General features: G+C 41.1%; 2 protein-coding genes across 2 annotated transcripts in view; one reads left to right on the top strand and one right to left on the bottom strand.

The window, feature by feature from the left end:
- The window catches only part of ace2 (angiotensin I converting enzyme 2), a 17,482-nt gene extending 13,332 nt beyond the window's left edge, over nucleotides 1-4,150 (top strand). The window contains exon 17 of the mRNA XM_037696847.1: nucleotides 3,952-4,150. Within this exon, the coding sequence (XP_037552775.1) occupies nucleotides 3,952-4,150 (199 nt within the window). The remainder of the gene's footprint in view (nucleotides 1-3,951) is intronic.
- Nucleotides 4,151-5,939: 1,789 nt separating this feature from the next.
- Nucleotides 5,940-14,837, bottom strand: il1fma (interleukin-1 family member A). The gene is made up of 7 exons (XM_037693175.1): nucleotides 14,826-14,837; nucleotides 14,627-14,745; nucleotides 14,108-14,204; nucleotides 13,253-13,598; nucleotides 9,615-9,740; nucleotides 9,384-9,523; nucleotides 5,940-6,189 (listed from the first exon to the last, which is right to left on the bottom strand). The coding sequence occupies exons 1-7, from the start codon at nucleotides 14,835-14,837 to the stop codon at nucleotides 5,974-5,976; spliced, it is 1,056 nt and encodes a 351-aa protein (XP_037549103.1). The 3' UTR covers nucleotides 5,940-5,973.

The raw sequence follows: 14,837 nt of genomic DNA, 5'->3' as shown, positions 1-14,837 counted from the left end.
TACGCAGGCGACAGCCTCTTTACATGATCGACAGCCTTTTTACATGATCGACAGCCTCTTTACGTTGGCGACAGCTATGACTGGCAGTCATAGACAGCCTCTTTATGTAGACTACGGCCTCTTTATGCAGACGACAGCCTCTTTACGCGAGCGACAGCCTCTTTACGCGAGCGACAGCCTCTTTACGCAGGCGACAGCCTCTTTACGCGAGCGACAGCTTCTTTACGCAGGCGACAGCCTTTTTACGCAGGCGACAGCCTCTTTATGTGAGCGACAGCCTCTTTATGCGAGCGACAGCCTCTTTACGTGAGCGACAGCCTCTTTACGCAGGCGGCAGCCTCTTTACACGATCAACAGCTTTTTTACATGAGCGTCAGCCTCTTTACTTGGGCGACAGCTATGATTGGCAGTCATAGACAGCCTCTTTACATGATCGACAGCCTCTTTACATGAGCGACAGCCTCTTTACATGAGCGACAGCCTCTTTACGTGGGCGACAGCCTCTTTACGTGAGCAACAGCCTCTTTACGTGGGCGACAGCCTCTTTATGTGGGCAACAGCCTCTTTATGTGGGCGACAGCCTCTTTATGTGGGCGACAGCCTCTTTACGTGGGCGACAGCCTCTTTACATGAGCGACAGCCTCTTTACCAGACGACACTGTACACTGTACACTGTACTGTGCTGAGTCTTCTCTAAGCACAGTTGTTTTGGAACTCCAGCGACTTCTGGCAACACAGTGAAGTTTAATGTAAATAAAACCAAATACATGTTGTTTCCCGTATCTTAGAGAATATTGGCATTTGAACCTTCAGTGGGGAGATTTAATCAAAATTCCTACATATATTTGATTATTTAGTCTAGATCAGGGATCTGTCATGGCTCTGGGGCCACATGTTGCTCTTTGATCCTTCTGCAGTGGCTCTTTGTAACTTTGACCAAAAATAATACAGACATTATAAATATTTCGGTTCATAAAGTAGTTTCTGCAGTTTTCTGTGAATACATGAATAAATTTCTGATAAAATGAAACAGCTTGTCGTTTCTTTATATTTACATTAAGAACTTAAAGTATAAACTTTATTATAAAAATAATGACTTTGGCTGCGTAGTTCAGTGTTACATTTTATCAAACGGGGTGGGGAACCAACAGTTTTTTGCTTCTAAATGAATCATTTTCTTTGTCTTATCATGTAAAAACACCAAGATGTCTACATTTTTATTAAAAATCTTTAATTATTTGATGCAACTTGTTTCATTTATAGAACACTTGATGGGTGATGTTGGCTTTATTTTACACTTTGAGTACAGTTTTAGGCTCTGGAGCAAAAATGGCTCCTTAGACCGTAAACGTTGCAGATCCCTGGTCTGGACTATGGTCTCCTTTAAAGTCTACATTTAAAAGCAGATGGTTTGGTTGGGACTTTTATGGCCTGTCTTTATCGGAGAGAACAAAAACTTGTTCAGGCATGGAGACTTTTTTTCTGTTTCTTCCTCACTTTGTTGTTTAGTTTCTGTATTTTGTCATTTGTGTTTTGTAAGAAAATATTTGTATACTAGCATCATTGTATTCGTTACATTATAATGTCTTTAAGTCTAAAGAGAAAACGGCTTGTTGTTCAAAGCTCTTCTGGTTAATCTTGCCTGTGTAAATTGTATTTTTTTTAACCTTTTTAAAACCAGTTCTGAGTCCGAGTCTTTGAGTTGGCTCCTCTTTAGATGTTCCAGGGTTTTCTTTGTGGGACGGCGTTCTCTTCTTTTGGCCATGGAATAATCTTCGGTCCAAACTAAAGAGGAATGATTTGGTCTCTGGTAAAAGTTCAAACGGATGCATTTTTGTATTTTGTTTTGTTTATTTATTTTATGGATTTTGGTGATGGTTTAAAATTTCAGCTTTTAATTTTCTAACATCGTGCCATGTTGACCAGGTCTCCCTTAAAAGAGACATTCAGTTCAGATGAGGAGTTCTGATATCTGGACGTCTTGTTCCTGTGTGGTGGTAGGATGGAGCGAAAGATGGATTGACAAATTGAGGCCTCCTCAGTAATGAGGCAATTGCTTTGGTCAATCATGGCGAAGAAAAAGTTGAGTCAAAAGACAAAGCTCTGGATGTACTGGTTCGTCTACGTTCCAACCCTCACCTGCGGTCAGGAAGTTTGGATCAGGAATGAGCTTGAACCTCGATGTCTTGAACCACTTTGGCTGTGGTAGAATGGGGGGAGTCGACGGGGGAGAGGACAGCCCCCAGAAACCATCTTATCACCAGCAAACTGGTTGGTCCACTGTAGGAGTGTTCTGCTTGGTGGAGAAAACAGTTTGTATGTACACAAAGTTTGTTTTCTCAGTCATCCAGGTATATAACAACAAAAAAGGTTGAATCAATGAATGAGGCAGGCTTGAAACACAAGAGTCAGGGTGGCTTCTGGGTAATACCAGATGGCTAGGCCTCAGACTGACAAAGCCTCTTGGATGAGGGGCGAAACGTTTCTTTTTTAACAAAAAAAACGAAGTCCAGATGACATGATTCGACCTTTTTTGTTGTTATATACCTGGATGACTGAGAAAACAAACTTTGTGTTTTTGAAACCATTAGTGAAAAGGCCAGACTTCAGGGGTATCTGAGGCAGGCTTGAAACACAAGAGTCAGGGTGGCTTCTGGGTAATACCAGATGGCTAGGCCTCAGACTGACGAAGCCTCTTGGATGAGGGGCGAAACTTTTCTTTTTTAACAAAAAAAACGAAGTCCAGATGACATGATTCAACCTTTTTTGTAGTTTGTATGTAACTTCTCAGACTGATGAAGCCCTTCGGCTGGAGGGTGAAACGTCTCTCAACAAAAAAAGCAACAGTCCAGATGGCCTGACTGAACAATGTTGGATTTTTTACCTGGAAGATTGAGCATGAACTTTGATGTTTGGATCAGGAACCAGATCCTGAATCCAAGCAGCTGAAATGAGCTTCCTTCACAGGGTGCGGGGCTCAGGCTTGGAGATGGATGAGGAGCTCTGAGTAGAGCTGCCGCTCCTTCAAAATTAATGGAGTCAGTTGAGGAGGTTCATCTGATCAGAACGTTTCCCTTTGGAAGATTTCCAGGCATGTCTCACTGGGAAGAAACCCTGGGTCAGATTCAACACTCGCTGGAAGGATTGTGTATCGTCTCTGGTCTGGGAACACCTCGGGTACCCCAGGAGGAGCTGGAGAGGGTCTCTGAGGAGAGAGAGGTCAGGGTTTCTCTCTTGGACCTGGTTCCTTCTCAACCCGACTACAGATGACGGGTTCTACAGGTGTGCAGTGGAGAGCATCCTGTGCTCCAGCATCAACGTGTGGCATGGAGGCTGCACAGCTGCAGAAAGAAAAGCTCTCTAGAGAGTGGTGAAGGCTGCACAGAACACTGTTGGAGTCGGTCTCCCCACCATCACAGACATCTACACCAAGAGGGCCACCTGCGTCATGAAGGACCCCACTCACCCAGCACACACACTTTTTTGTCCCACTCCCCTCAGGAAGGAGGTTGAGGAGCATTAAGTGTAGAACCACTAGACTGAGGAACAGCTTCTACCCTGAGGCTGTTAGACTCATGAATCTCTAACCAGAAAAATCACTGTAATGCCACTTTAACTGGAGATTTTTCACTTTATCTGTGCTGCTGATTATCTTTGCTGCTGATCTCTTACCCATAAGTTGATGTATTCATACCCATCTGTTCACAACAGACTCATATTCAGGCTGCTGTTTAATATATCACATTATATTATTATTGTCTAGAGTATATCTTAGATCCTTGTATACTGTTTCTTTTTCAAATACTTTATATTTTTGCTATTTTGGGGTGTAACTGGGACCTTGAGTACACAATTTCGTTCCACCTCGTGTACTACATGTGATGCGGATGACAATAAAGAGCCTCGAACCTTGAAACCAAACTTTTTTTAAAAGGTCCTTGTTCTTCCCAGGTTGAGCCGCGGTCGGATCAATGAAGCCTTCCAGTTGGACGACTGGACGCTGGAGTTTGTGGGAATCCACCCAACGCTGGCGGCGCCCAACGAGAAGCCGGTGGAGGTGTGGCTGGTGGCGTTCGGCGTGCTCATGGTCATCGTGGTGTTGCTGGGTGTTTACATTCTTGCATCTGGTGTCAGAGCGCGCAAGAAGTGAGTGTTGCTTTAAGAATGACCAAACATGCTGACCAGTCGCTTTGATGGCAAATGTTGTTTTTTGTGTGTGTGTGTGTGTTTGTAGGAAATCTGCAAAGGCAGTTGTGGAGAATCCGTACGACGTAAACCTGGACGGACTCAGCAACAAAGCTTACGAGGAAAGTGACAACGAACAGACTGGGTTATGAGGAGCCTGGACGACAGGATTCGTCTCGCTTTTTCCGTCTTCTAGCCTCTAAACGTCCCTGTAAACTGTGAATATATGTGTGAAAGCAAAAAGGCATGACAGTTTGCCAAATAATTGCCCAACATGTAATTTATTTTAGTGTTTTTATGTATACTGTAGTCCCTTGTTTATGGCGGGGGATCCGTACCCTGAAGCCCCACGATAAGTGAAAAATCGCAAAGTAGGAATAGTAGTACAAGTAGTAAGTAGTAGTTTATATATATATATATATATATACACAGTAGTCCCTCGCTACTTTTTAGTTTGTTTATCGCAGACTCACTTTGTCGCGGTTTTTCAAAGTAAGTTTGGACATGACAATTGGTTGATTGATGGATGAGCCGCAGGATCGGCATGGATTTTTAATTTCAAATAAATAATTTTTAAATGATTTAGCACCTGTGTGCAGCCCACAGCTGTGGGAGAAGTATCCTTCTGCAGCTGATCAGCTGATCTCCATGCAGAGCAGAGAAGTGGGCGTGGCCAAGAATGCTTGCAGGTGACTGAGAGCAGCGGAGGTAGAGAGAAGGAAATCATGACATTCTGTGCTCGTTTAGAGCATTTAGAGTTTAGAAACATTGTTTAGAATATTGCAAGAGTGTATGACGGGTTTAAAATGCCTTTATATATTGATTAATGTGTGAATACGGGTTTAAATGTTTGCACCTGATGTTGTTTATTACCAAAGTTTAGACTGGATTTAAAGTTTATTTAATCTGTTTTTATTATTTTGTTGTTGATGGACTTTAAATTGATCAAAGAGTTCTGTAATTAAATATTTCATTGGTGGTCTGAAATGGGATCAAACGGACTCAACAAACTGTCTAGATTATGTATAAATAGAACTTTTTAGTTGGATTTTTAAGCTCTTGTACTTTGTACTGCATGCCATTGAACTTCCATCCATCCATCCATCCATTTTCTTTACCCGCTTGTTCCATTTTGGGTCACGGGGGTCGCTGGTGCCCATGTCCAGCAATCACTGTGCGAGGGGCGGGGTACACCCTGGACGGGTCGCAAGTCCATCACAGGGCCACATAGAGACAAACGAGACAAACAACCATTCACTCTCTCACTCACACCTAGGGACAATTTTAGAGTTACCAATCAGCCTAACATGCATGTTTTTGGACTGTGGGAGGAAACCGGAGTACCCGGAGAAAACCCACGCATGCACGGAGAGAACATGCAAACTCCACCCAGAAAGGCCCCTGGACCGGGGTTTGAACCAGGGACCTGCTCGCTGAGAGGCAGCAGCTCTACCAGTTGCGCCACCGTGCTGCCCGCCATTGAACTTGATATTTCATAAAAATGTACATAAAAATTTATTTAACTGTAATTAGTTTAAATATTTGTTTAGATGCATCCTCTGTAGTTAAAATTATAAATAAACAAGACTGAAAAAAAAAATGGTTTTACAAGTATTAGTTAAATAAAACGTTTTGATCCAGACTCGCATCTGTTGGACTGTAAATAAAGCCAGTAAAAGATTTTCTCACTGTTTCGTTTTTATGTTTTATTATTTTTCATCACAAATAAATATTTAACGGTCTTGATTTGGGTTTGAGGTGAGTGTCGCTCTGCAGAAACCGACTGCGTCACATCTGGATGATGAAGAGGAAGGATGAATCCCACTCTTCCTTCGGCTCGGCCACGTCCACCAGATTGTTGTTGGCGATTTGGATGAACCAGCCTTTGTAGAGCGCCGACTCAAACTGTCGCCGACTCGTGCGGTCGCCCTTCATGTAGAAGACGAAGGAGAAGGCGCACTGGTCGCTCTTGGAGATCTGCCTCAGCCTCTGCTTTTCACACATCTACGAGGACAAACATGGAAAACGTCTCAAAAAAGAACAAGCACACACAAAAAAAGCGTGTCTGATTATGTTACTGTGCCAAAAACAAAACCACAGAGTTGGTACGTAAAAGTCATGCTGCAGTACAGACCAAAGAAACATCCAGCCATTATCTTTACCCACTTCTTCCTTCTCGGGTCATGGAGGTCACTGGTGCCCATATCCAGTCATCGTGCAAGAGGCGGGGGACACCTGGACAGGTCTCCAGTCCATCACAGGGACAGAGATAAACAACCATTCACTCTCTCTCTTTCACCTAGGGACAATTTAGAGTTACCAATCAGCCTAACATGCATGTTTTTGGTCTGTGGGAGGAAACCGGAGTACCTGAAGAAAATCCACGCATGCATGGAGAGAACATGCAAACTCCACCCAGAAAGGCTCCAGGCTGGGATTTGAACCAGCGACCTTCTCGCTGTGAGGTGGCAGCTCTACCAACTGTGAGACACTGTGCCGCCCACCAAAGAAACAAAAGCTTTAAATTCTTTTTTTCCCCACGGACTTTAATCACAGTTCTGTTAAATTATTGATCGTAAACCATGTCGAACAAAAATTCTGCTAAAAATATAGGAATACTGCGTAAAGGTCCCGTGTCCACAGCTTCCAGGCCAGTGTTGGTGAATGTGGTGCACTGAGCTCAGCTTTCAGAACAAAACCCACCTGAAGGAATCTCACACAGCAACACGCCAATCCTGGCGTCGGTGTGTCCATCGACACACATCGATCCCATCAAGCTGATTTAATTTTTGTTTCTTTATATGGATCTCGGTGCGTCTCTTCCAACACTAGCAGGCTGTCCTGCCGGGGTAAAGAGCTGCACAGTAGCTGTAGTTTAAGAGCCTAAAATGTCTGAACTCTGAGGATATTTTAAACAAACATTGCTGCTGCCAGAGCTCTTCTCTGACAGACACACAACATTCAAACTGTGGCTAAGACGCACTGCTTGGTAGTTACAACCAAACAGGGTTCAACTTGTTGCAGTTTGTGTGTATGAGCCCTTACGTCTTGCACCCCCCCCCCCCCTCCCGTGTACAGGGAGCATTAAAGTGTTTGGATGGCGTCTTCTGCCCCTTTTGTGTTGCAGCAGTTTGCAAAAAGCAACAGAAAATGTGCATCCTGAACTAAATTTAGCTGATTTAGGTGCTGAATCCTGCACTTTACTCAGGTTTCTAAACGTGGTTTTCTCACATCAGCGGTAACTTTCAGTGAAGTTTCAGTGAAGTTTCAGTTTACAGCGGCCAGATGTTTGCAGGAGGTCCTGCTGGGTCCGTTTCACACTGATGGTGACTCTGCAATGGTGCAGAACATCAGGCAGAAAGTGTGAACTTCAAGCAGCATCTTAGTGAGGCCTGTGGGGGGGGGGGGCTTCTCATTATAGCATAAAGGGTTTGGAGAATGGTCGGTGTATGGTTGGACCCAGGTGCAGGCGTGAGGAGCTCGAGTAAAAATAAACTTGTTTATTAAATAACATTATCAGCAACATAAAACTTCAGGAGGGAAAACGGAGAGGCACAAAGAAGAGCGAGACTGAATGATGTTTCAGGAGAATGTACTGCTGATCAGAAACCATATAAAGTGTGTGTGTGTGTGTGGGGGGTGGGGGGAGGGACGAGTGTGTTTTTGCGGGGGGGGGGAGTGGACGCACCTGGGTGATCATGGGAAACAGGTGAGAGTGATGAGCTGAGTGAGATGCAATATGGAGGCTGACTGAGGGTGAGGACTGGTACAGGGAACACGGGGGCTGAATCAAAACACGAGGGGCATGAAAACATAAACCACAGAAATAAAATCAAAAGATAAAGTAAACAAACAGATTATAACACGTTGTGAGGATTTATTGTGGTGGCAGTGTTTTCTGTTCTAGGGGGATCATGGACCAGCTGAGACTGGACAGTGTCCTGGGTCTTCCCTAGGTCTTCTTCCATTCGGACCTGTCTGGAACACGGCACTGAGAACAAAACCCAAAGATACTTGAACTCCGCTTGGAGCAGAACCTGGTGCAAGCATGACTGTGGTGCTGAGGGAACATGCAGCTGATCTGCAGAGGTAAGAGTGAAGGAGAGCGTTTTATGAACGCAGAAAATGGAAGGAACGACGAATTTGTCGAGTACCAAGAGTTTGACGCGGGTCTGCAACCGTTACGATCAAAAGAGCTGTTCCTGCCTCTTTGTTCACTAATTGAAGTGACTGGAGCCAAAACAATCTGGTACAACTGTGATCATCAACTGGTGGCTCGTGGACCACTTTAAGTTGGAGGGGGCTTTTCTGGCCAGTAGAGAAAAACTAAAAACATCCAGTTGTTTTTAACATTTGATATTTGTGCATTTTAAGGCAAAAGAAAAGACCAGATTTTTGGAAAGAAAGAAAAGAAAAATATAGATTTGAACAGTTTTGGATAATTTTAAACAATGAACTATGCAGGCCTATGATTTTATTTTTTACTGTGGAAAAATGAAGTATCCTACTTTTAAGAGATAAAGATGCCTCAGTGGTTCGCACTGTTGCCTCACAGCAAGAAGGTCCTGGGTTCAATCCCCAGTTGAACCTGGGGTCTTTCTGTGTGGAGTTTGCATGTTCTTCTCGTGTTGCGTGGGTTCTCTCCGGGTACTCCGGTTTCCTCCCACAGAACAAAAACGTGCATGTTAGACTGCCTGCAGGTCCTGGCCTCCCTTACAAGAGAAATCTCAATGGGATTTGCCTGGTTAAATAAATGTTAATAAATATAGTGAGTATGCTCTACTCTTTTTATTGTTCTACTATTCACATATTTGCAAAAATATAAAAAATGACAGGAAGACTTATTTTAGTATAACATCCAGTAAAATTCAGTTTTATGTTAGTTTTGCTCAAAGCTTGAAAGAGCCGCTGTAGATGGACCAAAGAGCCGCAGTTTGCAGACCCCTGGTCTAGCAGCATCATGATGGCCTTCATACCAAAGGAGGTTCTCTGGGTGTGTGGGTCAGCCAGGCTACATCCTGCAGGCTGCATCCATCGCAGGAGGCGAGCAGGGTTGTCATCAAATGTAAAAGAGACGTACGTTTTTCACAAGGTTTTGTCATTTTAGGTTCAGTATCTGTTGGTGCGTTTAGGTTCATCGCAAAAAAGCCCCATAAACAAACAAACAATACAATAATCTATGTTTTCCAGTGATTTACCTCAGTTTGTAGGAACAACTTATTCCCCTCCTTGCAGCATCTAACAAAGCAGTTGGAGCCCGTCAGGTTCAGGACCACCGGCATTCCTCTGAACGTCGGAGACATGTCATTTGACTTGTAGTAGTAAATGCTGATCTTCTCTGAACACGGACAACACAAAGAACAGATTGTGATTTTGGAAAACATAATTAAAATAATGAAGTCTGTCGCATTGTGCTGTGGAAGTCTCACCTGGGTTTGGCGACGAATACAAAGTCCGGTCCGAGCAGATACCTCGGAGGAAACGATGAGTCGGTACGTGCTTAATAAAAACTTCTGCCAGTTTTGTCTGTTTCAAACTGACATCTCCTCTGGGAACTAACGTCCAGACACAGAAAGTGCTAGTTTTAATTATTTTAAATGAGATGGAAACGTATGTGTCATAAATGTCCTTCAGACTGAGCCCAACTCCAACACACAACACGCTTTGATTTAGTTCTTACAGTAAAATAATTATTCTATTAAAAAAATACATCATGCAACATTTGGAAAAGTGTTTTTGTAGTTTGTAGTATTTGCACGACATCATAGATCTGTAAGAATTTAAAGTGCTTAGTGGTGAATAAAAGGCTTTGCATTGTCACTGATTTGAACTCTGCTGAGGTCGAGTTTCACGTCAATGTTTAATTGATCCGTGACAGCTTGTACAAAAATGAGTTCTGAGGAGTTAATGATCAGTTTTGACCAAATTACAGTGAAACGTGTCCCTCACTGGACAGAAACTGCTGGTGAGAAGTTGGCGGAGTTACGGTTATGCAGACCGACACGAGGAGTCGTGAAAATGAAACTTAACTTTTATTCAAACTAAAGAAAAGGCTGAGGTGGCAACAAAAACTACAGGAACCAAGGAGAAGGCTGGAGGAGAGGAGGCGTGGCATGGAAGAACAACTGGTGAGGGGAAGAAGAAGGACTAAAACATCTGGAGTGATGAGGGAAGTGGCTGCAGCTGAGACTGATGGGAATGGTGAGCGGGTGCAGGTGGGCGGGGCAGGACTGAGGAGCAGAGAGGAGGACACCCGAGGCGGCTGTAAACAGAGGGAGGCGAAGGAACAAACTGAACACAAAGAACTAAACTTCAAACCAGAAAATTAAACACAGGATAATGGATCATGACTCGAGGGGTGCGTGGGTCTCTGAAATGTTTCAGTGGGTCTTAGAGGTGCACAGCCCTCCGCTTGTTTTCAACATGTTCCAAAACTTTCAATTAATTTTTCTCTTGAAATAGTCACAAGGTTATGGGGTGCCGTTTGTAAAGTTACACAGTCAAAAATTAACATCAATATTTTGGTTTATTTAGCCTTTCATAAGAAAAAAATAGTTGTTTTTTTCTTCAAAGTCATGTTTTCACCTTGTCATTCATACATTTATAAATGTCAAAGTTCCAAACTAAATAGTTTACAAACTGAATAATTAACTTGTAAGTTAAATATATAGTTAGCAAATTAAATATTTACTTTGGAAAATAAATATTTAGGTCCAAGCTAAATAGTTAGTTAACAGATTAAATATTTATTTTTGGAAATTAAATGTTTAGATTGGAAAATAAATATTTAGGTCCAATATAAATATTTAGTTAGCAAATTAAATGTTTAGTTTAGGAATTAAATGTTTAGTTTAGAAATTAAATGTTTAGTTTGGAAATCAAATGTTTTGTTTGGAATTTAAATATTTAGCTTGGACAATAAATATTTAGATTTTAACATAAATATTTAGGTCTGAGCTAAATTAAATATTTGGTTTAGGAATTAAATGTTTAGCTTAGAAATTAAATATTTAGTTTGTAAATTAAGCATTTATCTTGCACATAAACATTTATTTTGTAAATATTTAGCTTGCTAACTAAATATTAAACTTGCAAGATAAGTATTTAGTTTGTAAACTAAATATTTAGCTTGTAAATAAAATATTTAGTTTGGAACTATGACATTTTATTAATGTATGAATGACATGATGAAAATATGATGTTACTAGGTTATTTTTCTTATGAAAGGCTAAATAAACCAAAATATTCATGTTCATTTTTGACTGTGTAACTTTACAAACAGCACCCCATACAAGTTTGTCTCCAACAAATCTCCCATCCTAATATCAACAATATTCCTACGTTAATTTTCTGCGTTTTGCGTTTTGTTTCTGTCCGTCTGTGCTTTTCCTGCCGTCAGTTCATTTTTCCCCCGAACTTTGTTCTCTGTCAGTTTCTGCTCCTCAGCTCCTGCCTCGCCCACTCACACCTGTTCCTTGTTTCAGTTAGCTCGGCTGTCTCCCATCTCTTCACCACCCATTCCTCTGTACTCCAGCAGTGTGTGCTTTGTGCCACGTCTGGTTCTCCTTGTGCCTCCTCCGAGTCTCCTCAAGTTTTCTGTTGTTTTTCTACCACGTTAGCCTTTTGGTTATTCTTTGAATAAAGTTTGTTTGTTTTTATTGGAGCGCCTCGTGTTAGCATTCTTCGGTCCAACTACCGTGACAAAGCTTATTGAAAGCATTTCTAAAGTCCAGCATATCAAATATTAAACATGGAGGCTGCTGAGGTGGGGACAATATCGGTGGAGGTGGACATTAAATAATGTTCACGACCAAAACTGCAGTTTATCAAAAATACGACGTGGTTTATAAAACCTGGCCGCGTTCAGTGAGACTGCAACGGAAAGTTCACGTGTTTTCCTGAAATTCGGAGTCACAAATCAGTGAGTCTTGTTCAGGCACCTTCATTACCATTTTAACAAAAAACAAGAAGTTTACAAAGTTTACAGTTTTATTAGCCTAAAAAATCAAACTTAACTTATATGGGATGCTGTTTGTAAAGTTACACAGTCAAAAATTAGCTGCAATCTTTTGGTTTACTTAGCCTTTCATAAAAAAAAAAGCTTCTTTTTTTTTTCAGTCATATTTTCACCATGTCATTCAAACATTAAATGTCAGAGTTCCAAACTAAATGTTTAATTTACAAGCCAAATATTTAGTTTACAAACTAAAAACTTAACTTGCAAGTTAAATATTTAGTTAGCAAGCTAAATGTTTAGTTCCACACTAAATGTTTAGTTTACAAACTAAATGGTTATGTCCAAGCTAAACTTTTAATTTACAAAAATGTATTAACTAAATTAAATATTTAGTTTGAAAAATAAATATTTAGGTCTGAGCTAAATAGTGATCAAATTGAATATTTATTTTGGAAATTAAATTTTTAGCTTGGAAAATAAAAATGTAGGCCCGAGCTAAGTATTTAGTTAGTAAATTAAATATTTAGTTTAGGAATTAAATGTTTAGCTTAAAAATTAAATGTTTAGTTTGGAAATTAAATATTTAGCTTAGATAATAAATATTGAGTTTGGAAATTAAATGTTTAGTTTTGAAAATAAAAATTTAGCTTGGAAATTAAATATTTAATTTACACCTAAATATTTAGTTCCTAATTAAATATTTAACTTGCAAGTTAAGTATTAGGTTGTAAACTAAATATTTAGCTTTTAAACTAAATATTTGGTTTGGAACTATGACATTTATAAATGCATGAATGACATGGTGAAAATCTGACATTGAAAAAATATATATTTTTTCTTATAAAAGACTAAATAAACCAAAATATTGCTGTTAATTTTTGACTGTGTAACTTTACAAATGCCCCCCCATAAATAAATACCAGTTTCATTCAACATGAAACCTAAATACTTCAGCAGAAACAAAACAAATTGAATTTAAAGTCACCGGAAAGAATATAGTTTTAAATTAAACTTAATATAACTTTAAAATAAAATGCTCTATTTTCTAAACGACTGCAAAGCAAATCAGTTATCCATCAGAATGTTGAGAAAACAGAACAGAAGACTCACCGAGGGTCACGGAGCTGGACTCAGACACCATGATGACGTCTTTGAAGGTGCATCCCTTCTCGTGACAGCCCTGACATGGACCCTCGCTGTTGCAGCCCCGCCCACTCACCACAGAGATGCTGGTCTGGGTCAAAGTGATGACCAGCAGGTCCGAGTCCTCACCGTTGTCTTCGATTGGACAAACGTCCTTGTCTGTATTCGTCTCCTTCTCCTGTCCCTCCTCCTCCTCCTCCTCTCTTATCATCTCCCAGGAGAAGCTCAGCACCGTGGTCTCCTTGGAGAAAGGCTGTAAAACGTCGTCTTCAGGAACAAACTGCAGCTTCTCCTTTGCCGACTTGTGCACCGTCTGGACAAACAGAGAAGACAACCCGTCCCGTCTCTTGTTATTTATTTAAGTAAACCAGAAAAGAAACAAATGATTAGAAACACATGGAGCAAAGGACAAAAACAAAACCAGAATTCAAAAACATATTTATACAGGCTTTTACCCACAAGAAGCACCCGCTGCAGTGCATGTGAAAGTTTTAAAAGTTCCACATTTAAATAAAAAACATCAACTGATCTCTTTGTGCTCAGATTGTGTTTTGGGGATGATGCTCAGCTTCCACCACAAATTGTTGCTCCATATCTGTAAAATGGACTGAGTTGTACCTAATATAGTTTTGGCTAAGGTCGATCAGCTGTGGCGACCATCCCTGACCTAACAGTCAATAGAGCCCCTGGTTCATGAGATATTTTACTAACAGACACAGACATGATTGCTCGCCCTTCATGGAGGCGGTGTGATGATAAAAATCTGAAGTGGTTCTGCTTTTTTTCTTTGTAAAGAGTCCGTTAAAAGCCATCAGAACCCACCAGCATGGGTCTTCCTGCAGAAATCTGTTGGGCCAACTCTTCAGGTGTGAGATTCTGCAGGTCCAGACCGTTGATCTCCATCAGTTTGTCGCCTCTCCTGAGAAAAACAATAAAATATACACACACAGACAAAAATATGGGATTGTGGTTGCCAGTCTGTTGGTGACAATAAACAATATTTTAGTGAACTTTACATAAATCAGAGCAGTTCTTTGAAACACTTTCATGTTAAAGGTAAAACAAACCACTCGGTGTCCTGCAGTTACACAAAGACTTTTGAAAACTGAGGCCTTGTGAGTCATTTTGACCCAAAGGCAGCAGGAGGGCTTAATGAAAATAGTTTCAAGTTGTTTTAATATTTTTAAGACTTGTGCCTCCAATGAAACTTTGTCCATTTTATCTCATGTGCAGAAAAATAATCCGAGTCTTTGCTTTTATTTTCAGATTTTTTTTAATGTTTTGGACCAACGTGTACCCAAAGCAGTCGGCGATGCAGAGCTGAGAAGAGTTCGGACCTACCTGACAAACATTTTCTTCCCGCTCTCCTTCTTGTACTTCATCACCTTCTTGACCTCGTAGTGGTGCCTCCCTTCGTGGATCTGGTGTGAAATGATCACGCCTCCGTGTAACGGAGAATCCTGCAACACAAACAACTTCAGCTCGTCTCGACATCCGGTTTAAACTAAAGAAACAAGCATCTTTGTGATGACCCCCCCACCTTCACGTCCAT

Source organism: Nematolebias whitei, chromosome 2 (assembly GCF_014905685.2).
Source record: "Nematolebias whitei isolate Nwh7 chromosome 2, NemWhi1, whole genome shotgun sequence".
Lineage (NCBI taxonomy): Eukaryota > Metazoa > Chordata > Actinopteri > Cyprinodontiformes > Rivulidae > Nematolebias > Nematolebias whitei.
The sequence above is the reverse complement of the archived record's forward strand: the minus strand, read 5'-3'. Positions and strand labels throughout refer to the sequence as shown.

What these genes read in the sequence shown, in the direction of transcription:
- il1fma (XM_037693175.1), bottom strand. An exon ending in GTCCAGCTCCGTGACCCTCG is followed by an intron (nt 9,741 to 13,252) that starts GTGAGTCTTCTG and finishes TCTGGACGTTAG; the next exon opens with TTCCCAGAGGAGATGTCAGT. An exon ending in AGTTGTTCCTACAAACTGAG is followed by an intron (nt 6,190 to 9,383) that starts GTAAATCACTGG and finishes TTGTCCTCGTAG; the next exon opens with ATGTGTGAAAAGCAGAGGCT.